The 9959-nt window shown below is 36.0% G+C and overlaps 1 protein-coding gene across 1 annotated transcript; it reads right to left on the bottom strand.

Annotated features, from left to right (window-relative positions):
• Positions 1-4745: 4745 nt before the first annotated feature.
• Positions 4746-6419, bottom strand: LOC139904240 (protein SLENDER RICE1-LIKE 1-like). Its single transcript, XM_071886182.1, has one exon. The coding sequence runs from the start codon at positions 6364-6366 to the stop codon at positions 4750-4752; it is 1617 nt and encodes a 538-aa protein (XP_071742283.1). The 5' UTR covers positions 6367-6419; the 3' UTR covers positions 4746-4749.
• Positions 6420-9959: the final 3540 nt, after the last annotated feature.

Genomic DNA, 9959 nt, shown 5'->3' with positions numbered 1-9959 from the left:
AATAATAAAGGGTTGATCATGGTGATTTGTATATGGAAGGTGATGTGGTAATTGTTAATCATAGTTGCAGAGAAGAGGTGGATGGTACAAGGTTTGGTTTTTAAACAAAAGAAAGAAAGAAAAGTGGGGTGGTTAAAAGGTGGTTGTTTGGGTTTGAGTTGTTCGACAGAATACAGTAGGTGTATGCAGCTGCAGAGGTGGCGAATGGGTGGTAGGGTGGTGCAAGCCTTCGGAAAGTTGTAACAGGAGACGTGCAGTGGTAACCGAGTAAGTGTAGCTGCAGTAGTTCACGATGAGGGTTGAGGTTCTTGATTGGTTCGAATATAAACCGGAAATCAGTAACATTAATTGCAGTTGAACTATCATATTTTCATGTAGCAAACAACAATAATAACTTACTACATAGTGATGATGATTTAGTTGGCTTGAAGAAGAAGTGGTGGTGGCATGGGTTGTCGAGTTCTCAGAAGAAGAAGAAAAATGTAATGGTGATTGGTTTTAATGTGGTGTAAGATGTTGATAAGGGTTTGAGGGATGGAATCACGATGGATTATGGTGGTCGGCTTTATAAGGTGGCTGGTGATGGTTTGTAGTTTAAATTGTAATTGATTAGAAACAGGAGTAAAGAAGTGGTGGGTTTGGGAGGTTGTGTAGATTGTCGATGGTGAAGGTTTATGGGTGCAGAGAATATGTAAATGTATATCTATATCTATCTTATAATGTTTGTATATGTATATAGGAGAATAGATATAAGATATTTACATTATTATAATTATAATTATAATTATAGTTGATAATTGATCAATGATTAATTGAAACAGAAGGACAACAGTCCGATCCTGATTGCTAACCGAATTTGTTCTTTGTGGAATTGATTGGTACGAATTTTGTCAATCAAAAATAGTGTGAAAGTTACATTAAACAGATTTTGATTCCACTTTGTACGTATGATAATATATTAATAATTAATAATTATAATTATAATAATAATTAAAATTCTAATAATATTAATAATAGAATTAGTAATAATAATATTAATGTTACCAAATAATACTAAAAATGATATTAATAATATTGTTAATGATAAATATAATAAATTGTATTATTTTCTAATAACTATAATAATATTGATAATAATAACTTATAATACTAATAATTCTTAATGATAACAGTAATAATAATATTAATATTAATTAAAATAACTAAAATTATAATTTTACTATTAATTATAATAATAATGATATTAATAATGATAACAATAATATTATTAATAATAATGATATAATAAATCAATTGTATTAAATTTCATATTATAACTTTTAATGTTACTAATACTAATAGTAATAATAATATAACACTATAATTAAACTTGTAAATATTAATATTATAATTTATTAATTATGTAATATTATATTACATAATCACATTTATTTAATATATATATATATATATATATATATATATATATATATATATATATATATATATATATATATATATATATTTACATATTTATTTACACACAATTATTCGTGAATCGTCGGGAACAGTCAAATGTCAAATTCATTCATGTAAACGGTTCCAAAATTTTGAGATTCAACTTTACAGACTTTGCTTAACGTGTCGAAATTATTAAAAGTTAAGTTTAAATTTGGTCGGAAATTTTCGGGTCGTCACAGTAGCTACCCGTTAAAGAAATTTTGTCCCGAAATTTGAGTGAAGTGGTCATGGCTAACAATAAAAATATTTTGATGACGAATATGAGTTGATAAATTGAGTTTTATCATCATTGCGTAATATGGATAAGACAATTCGATTATTCGAAGAGTATGAGTGAAGTTAATGGATAGATTGAGCCGCAGTTGAGGGACCGTTTGTAGTGTGAACGCAAAATCAAAACGACAATCCGATAGAAATGAAACTACGAAGTTTGGTTTGCATTTTAGTATATAGGTATAATAATATAATATAATTTCTTTTATTTTAATAAAATTATATATTATATATTTACGCTTTGTACCCCTGAAAAAGTGGTGTAAATTGAGCCGAAGTTGAGGGACCGTTTGTAGTGTGAACGCAAACTCAAAACGACAATTCGATAGAACTGAAACTAGGAAGTTTGGCATGCGTTTTAGTATATGGGTATAAAATAAAATATAATATAATAATTGAATAATTGATGGGCTTTTTTACTATGAGAGTTCTAATCATTACTACGTATCTTTCTAGCTAAGATAGATCAAATCCTGTATGTACGTTGCGCTCTTAACATGAAGAAAAAATTAAAAATCAACTATGCAATAAGTATGTACTTAAAATATTCGGTATGAAGTCATACTCCCCCAAGCCGACTTCACCCACCATTACATCATCATAATTCATAACATTCAACAATTTTTTTGTCATATTAAGATTAATTAATCATTTAATCAATAACGAATGAACTAAGGAAATAGGTATAAGGTTGATCTTACTTACGGAGTACAAAACTTACGGAGTACAAAAGTAAATAGAACTCGTTGCAAAAAGAGTTATTATTTAATTTAAATTTAACATATAATTCAAAAACATTTTACACATATAAAACTTTTATTATTATTTTTTATATTTTTTTGAAAGAGAACCACAACCACCATAGCAGACGAACAACGAAAAACCAAAGCTAGCTTACAACAAACGAAACAAAACAAGACAACCACAAAGTAACCCAACCAACCTCAGTCAAGCACGAAACAAAACAATACAACCGTAAAGTAACCAAACTAACTATGTGTATTTATCGGTTCGATTTTCGGTTTTTCGATTTTTCGGATTATTCGGTTCGGTTTTGAAACTTTCAAAATCAAAACCGAAAGCCAAACCGAAACCAAATTCAAATATCAAAATCGAAACCAAACCGAAAATCGAATTTGAATTCGGTTTGGTTTTGGTCAAAACCAAATTCGACTTTCAAAATCGATATTTTACTTTTCCCTACGAGATGAACAAATATTATAATATTAACTTTGTAATATATCATACTAAACTAATATATGTAATCAAACGTATATAGGGGCAGGATTAATGGGGAAGTAACCAATCGGGGGGAAGCAAATATTTTTTTTTTCATTTTTTTGGAATTTTTTTTAGGCATCAAGATCATACGAAAATACGAACATTTAAAAAAGACACTTCGTGATGAATGTTATTATTTAGGCGGGAAAACGATCGACAAAAATAACATTCAAGATAATATTGATCGTGAAGAATGTTAACGTTTTTTTTCTTCTTCATGTTTTGTGAAGTAAAATTTAGCCTGATTTAGAGTTTAGGGTTTAGGGTTTGGTGTTTTGGGTCTAGTCCTAAACTCAAAACTCAAAACCCTAAACCCCAAACCCTAAACCCTAAACCCTAAACTCTAAACCGTTCGTGTTAAAAACTCAATTTAAATCCTAAATCTAAACCCTAAACCCTAAATTTCTAAACCCTAATATCTAAACCCTATAAACCCTAATATCTAAACTCTAATATCTAAAACCTCAACATACACTCGAAAAACACGATAATTGTTATATATGACTTCTTCGAGCGTTTTTTTCGCCAAGATAAAAACATTTATCACAAAATGTATTTATTAAATGTTCATATTTTCATCTAATCTATAATGTTCATGAACAAAGTTTTTTCAAAAAATGAAAAAAAAAATTGCTTCCTCCCGCTTCCCCCTGATTGGTTATTTTCCCCTTGATCCTACCACAACGTATATATACGAATTTACAAGATACAATAAACTTATATAATATCATAATACAGTACATATTATATAAAAAAAAATAAACAAAATCAATAACCAAGAGAAAATTGATTTGAATTGATTATATGTACAAGAATGTGTATAGTAGAATTTAGAAAAAATATGAAATAATAATTTAAATAGGATTTCAAATCTGAGTAAACATTGTTTGACTTAAAAAGGTAAACTATCTACTCAAATCTTATATCTAACACATATATACAATAATATTAATAACTTAATATTTTTATTTAATAACGTCCAAATTGAATTCGATTTTATATTCGGTTTTCTGTTAACCAAATTTAGAAATTTCAAACCCAAAAACAGAACCGAAAACCGAATTTGAATTCAGTTTTCGGTTTCGCTCGATCCAAAAACCATTTTACAAAGTCGGTTTGGATTTTTTTAATTTGATTTTGATTTGGTGTTCGGTTTAAACGGTTCAACCAAACCGACCTACATGCTACAACTAACCTCAGCCAAGTACGAGAACAATTTAACCTAAGCAAAACCTAAACAAAACTACACAAACAATTTTTAGTTCATTACATTAGTAATAAAATAATGGTCTATTTATGATGTACTGTCCGGCCGAAGCCTGATATTAGATTTACTGGGTCACATTTTAATTTTATAGCCCAAAAGGTATCATCAATTCAGATCTCACACTTATAGATTGCTCCCGTATTCAGAAATAACACTTGTAACGACCTCTGTTTCTTAATTTTACTAGTCATATATCCATCATTATATTAGACAATTCCACAAAAATTATACATGAATTGATTGTTGTCAATGTATATTTTCAATACATCAATTGAATTTAGTCCGGTTAAATTCAACTAGCTTCAAATGTAAATTAAGCTAGAAAAAAAAAAATGAATGTAAAGATTGTAAATTTGCATGAATAGTTACAACTTCACAATATGTGACAATCTATCTATCTATTACATTATTATTAAGATATTAAGATATTAAGATGGGGATGGGGATACAATCCCCGTTGCCAGGCTTGGCTTTGGAATAGCCTGCCAAGCCGAGGCAGCAATAAGGGGACGACTATGCCATCCGAGGGTCAAACACCCTTCGTTTTCTTCAACACAATACCCTTCAGCAGAAAACAAGGTTAATAACATACGGGCTTGCTTAAACGCATTAGACCCTAAATGTAACGGTGCAAAACCGGCACTAGTCAAACGATCCCTCCATCTAACCAATGGCTCATGTCTCTCAACTCTAGCTAACCCTTCGCAGCACACGACATTACAAATCTCACGTTGTATGTATAATTCAGCTAGGGTCTTCTCGGGTAAAGCTGTGCATGCATCTAAAGAGTCAAACATTGTTGAGTAATAGTATAAGGCCTCTGTAAATCTATCCAAGAATTCTGGTTGGTTGTGGTACGATTCCTGTTCCACAACCATTACAATTCTTGGATTCAAATCACGAATCCAATCAAGGACCAAATCAATAGGTGGCCCACGTGGGTCATCCGGTCCTAACAACTTGTGTAATTGCATTATAGAATTCACCGCAACAGCCTCTTTCGGGCTAACTTGCAACATCCACGGCTTCACGTCATCCAGACGTGAGGCCGCAACACCACGGAACGCGAATCGCACGTTCACTGATCGGGCCAATTCGGCTAACTTGAGCCCAATCTCACGTAATGAATCACGTCCATCAGGAGACGGTGGACCAATCCCGGTGAGGCGCAACAAGGGCGGCCCACCGGGCCTCAACGCTAAGGCTTGTATCAATGCCGGCCATTGTAACCCCTGCATTAGATTAAAATCGATGACGTGGACACAATCTTGACCGTCAAAGGCTTCTAAAATAGCTTGATTAGCAGTGAAATGAGCAAACTTTAAATAAGGACAGGCTTCATAATAATGATGGTATAGTATCTCATTCTCGTAAGCTGACAAATCCACCGAAACGGCACCGTTCTGCGGCGCGTTTACTACACGCCGACTAAGTGCGTCAACGAAAAAACTCCCGACTTTACCGATACCACACGCGCTATTTACTCGTCCGAGCAAAGCTTGTAGATCATCAATTAACAAACTAGCCAGTGAGAGATCGCCACGTTGGACGGCTTCAGCGCACGTCATTAACACGTGTACTAACCGAATACTAGCGTCTTCTTCTAACGGAGTAACAACTTGTTGTTGAGACACGTGAATGTAATTATTATTATCAATATTATTATTATTATTGAAATTGAAATTATATTGTGGATCCGAATGATGGGGTACAGGTACGGATACTGTTTGATTTGTATTTAACTCAGTGAGTAACGAGTCAACCCAGGAAGCAAGGTCGGTAGGATTATAAAGAACGGCGTCGTTTACAAGTTCCGAGAACTCAACCGTTGACGATTTGACCATGGCAGTTTCGAGGTGTTCGAGACGTTCAGCGACTTGACGGAGGTCGTTCGACCGGACTTTGTAGCCGGCGCCGGCGAGTAGGTGGTCCATTTGATCGGGTGGTTTAGTGGAGGAAGAACAAGCAGAGGATGAGGATGAGGATGAAGAGCTGGCTCCGGCAACGGTGCCGGCACCGGAGACTGAAGAATCGTAGGGGCTCATTGAATTTAAAGTAGAGTTTGAAATTGATGAAATTCAGAAGAAATGGTGAGTAAAGAGTGAGTGTGTGGAAGAGATGGGAGGTCAGATATGATATGATACTAGTAGCAGTATAATAAGATTCTCCATGTGATGAACGGCTTTTTTTATTTTTATATTTCGATACTTTCTAAAATATTTCTTTAGTATAAAATAAAATCAATCAATATATTGCCAGTAATAAAAATAATACTCCGTAATTAATAATAAAATCTTTTCTAATTAAACTCCACATCCTAAAAATAAGATGCAATTTTTAACAAGTTAACTAGGGGTGTTCATGTAAGACCCTGTTTCAGTTTCAGCCTTGTTATGTTATTCGGGACGCCGTTCAGATTTGGGGGACGCCGTCCAGTAGAGAAAGACTGGATGCCGTCCCGATTGTGGGACGCCGTCCAGTTGGTCTGTTGGGCCAGCTGTGATATTTTGAGTTAATAAGGGGTATTTTGGTATTTTCACTTGAGGGTCGGTTTATGAGCCACAAAACTGATCCATTGGCTATTTTATCCTCATGCTCTTTTCACTCAGACACTTGTATCTAGAGAGAGGAAGGGTTTAGAGAGAGAGAGAGAGCTTGATTTGGAGAAGAAGGAGTCGGATTCTCACCAAAGCTCGGGTTTTAAAGTTGTTCATCTCGTTCACGGCTACGTGGTGGTAGTATTGGTAAGTTCAAACTCCGAATTTCATTTGTTAGATTTGATATTCGAGTTAGGGTTTGAGCTTGATTTGTTGTGAAACCCTCTTAGATGATGAAATGGGTTTATGGTGACTAGTTATTCTTGTAACTTGGCGGGTTTTGGGTTGGTTGACGATTTGGCCTTGATTAGGCTTTGATAATGGGTTTAATCACTAGTTTTAGTGATTATGGAAGTGTTGGAACACTTTTGGGTGTGTTTGGTTGACTAATTTTGAGATGGGTCAAAATTAGGGTTTTGGTGTCAAATTGGGTAAGACAAGTGTTTAACACTTGTGTTCGGGTACAATCGGTGTATTATGACCATTTTCACTTGTGTTAGTGATTATTGGTTAGTTTGGGCGCGGTTTGGTGCTTGGAAGTGCAATGGGTCGAAATTGCACTAAGTGTCGTTTTGAGTTGGTTTGTAAATCCACCCTAAGTGTGTTGTTTGTATTGTAATAATGGAATAGGTACTTTCCATTGGCAGGTTGCGGATTATTTCGGTAGCATTCATCAAGGCGGCAAGGTGAGTGTTAATATCCTATGTGCATATGTATGTGTAGGATGGGTGCGGGTCGGGTGAAGTGGTTCTCGGTTATAGAACTCACTTCATATATAGGTGGATTTGATGGGCTTGTGTAATAAGTCCAATTGGCACGGTTGTGCGTTTTGGTTGACCACCTTTGGCTAGGTGCACACTTCGTGTGTACGTTATCACATGGACTTGTGATATGGAGTTATATAATCCCGATGTAGTGGGATTGGTATTGAGTTACGGTTGAGTAACCCCGATGATGTGGGTTTTGATGAGGTAGCGAATCTCGGGTTGTGCGGATTCATGATAACTCGGGTTGTTCGGTCATCTTATTGATGAAGTAGTGAATCTCGGGTTGTACGAATTCACTAAGGCACGGATAGTACGGCCGTCCTCGGTTGTTGAAGTGGTGAAAGAAGTGAATCTCGGATTGTACGAATTCACTAAGGCTCGGGTTGTTCGGCCAACCTTCATGGGTTTAAGGTTAAGGGGTTAACCTTGTTGTATTTTCGTATGTATCTTGTATATGCGTATATATACTTATTGTATGTTGTAGCTAATCTTACGGATTTTGGCTTGGTGGTACGTTAGGTATAACATTGCTTAGTTATGCTCGGATTACGGTATGTGTTTACTATTTGTGTGTTGGCGATGCGTATTCATTTTATGCATATATATGTATGTAGTATATTCTCACTCACTAAGCATTAGCTTACCCTCTCGTTGTTTACATTTTTATTGATATGCATGGATGCGGTGGCTCGGGTAAGCGTGGGAATTAGAGGACTTGCGTAGTTGCTTAGAAGACGTGCTTTTGGATTTGATTAGGATTGGGTAGCGTATCCCCAATCACCATACTCGGTCTTCGTTTTTGTGTTAAAATTCATATGGTCGAAAACTCGTAAATTTGTACGAAAGTCGTAAAACAGCCGATGTGGGCCCAGTGTCTAAAACTCGGTTTTATTGTGGAAAACTCTTAGTTTTAATTATTATAACATATTGTGAAAGTATTTTCGTGTGAAAGTGTCGGGAAGCGGGTTTTCCGCTCGCATAAAATTGTAAAGTTGATCAGAATGTTTTAGTTCATTTGGACGCCGTCCAAAGGTCTTGGACGCCGTCCAGCCCTTTAGAACTGGACGCCGTCCAGTTAGCTGGACGCCGTCCAGATGTACTGTCCCACAATTATTATTATTTTTGCGTGTTTTTGGTCGGATAACGGGTTGGGTCGTTACAAGTGGTATCAGAGCATGGTCTAAGGGATTTAGGTGACTTGAGATAGGTGCCTAGACTTAGAATTTTGTGTGCGCTTATTTGTTGCGGGACTTGTAGGGAGTACGGGTCGGAATGGAAATTTGGTTAGTGCCTTAATTGTAGGTGGGCTAACGTTTATATTAATATGCGGATATTATTAATATACTATTGCGTTGTGTTTTGTTATTGTTTGCGTTGCGAATATCATCAACCAAGATAGTCGTTGTACTAACAAGTTGATACTGCGTGTGTGCGTAATAAGGACTTGCAAACCTTATTACGGGTGCAAATCGTGCCTAATAAGTGATGTACAACGAGTGTTGAGCAAGATGGGGCGGTTCGGTGCGTGTGGTTTTATACGTTCGTGGACTAATTGTTTGCATTCCTTAGAATGACGACGTGAAACGAGATCGAGACGAATGACGATGAGTTTGCGGCTAGGGTTGAGGCCGAGGTTGCAAAACAAGTGAAAACAATCCGAGAAGAGTTCGAAAGAAGGCTAATCGATCCTCGGGGTAATGGTAAGAAGGAGTTTAGTTACAAGGAGTTTCGAGCGACTAAACCACCTATGTATCATGGAGAACCGGATCCGTTAGTGAGTACTCGTTGGGTCTCGACGATCGAAGAATGTTTTCGTACAAGTGAGTGTCCTCCGGACAAGAAGACGAGAATCGCTACTAGTTTGTTGCGAGATGGTGCTAAAGATTGGTTGGATGCTAAGATTGATACGGTCGGCGAAGAACCGTTCATGAGTTTGTCATGGGGCGATTTTAAGAAGGAATTCTTTGAAGAATTCCAAACGCAAGCCGACTTGACAAGATGCGTGAGGAGATACGCGTATTGAGACAAGGGTCTATGGACCTAAATACTCTACGGGCTACCTTTATGTCTAAGGCGCGATTTTGACCCGAGTATGTGAATAACAAGGTTGTTGATGCAAGACTTTCGTAAGGCTTTAAATGATGAGTTACGTGGGAAGATAAGCCTTGGGCAAGTGAACTCGTTTGCCGAGCTATTTGCCGTGGCTAAGGGTTTTGAGCCATATCCTTGGGAGATAATCGATAATGCTCCGAGTAAGAGAAGGGTTGATTCGTA

The sequence above is a fragment of the Rutidosis leptorrhynchoides genome, chromosome 4 (assembly GCF_046630445.1).
Source record: "Rutidosis leptorrhynchoides isolate AG116_Rl617_1_P2 chromosome 4, CSIRO_AGI_Rlap_v1, whole genome shotgun sequence".
NCBI lineage: Eukaryota > Viridiplantae > Streptophyta > Magnoliopsida > Asterales > Asteraceae > Rutidosis > Rutidosis leptorrhynchoides.
This window is presented reverse-complemented; position numbering and strand designations above follow the sequence as displayed.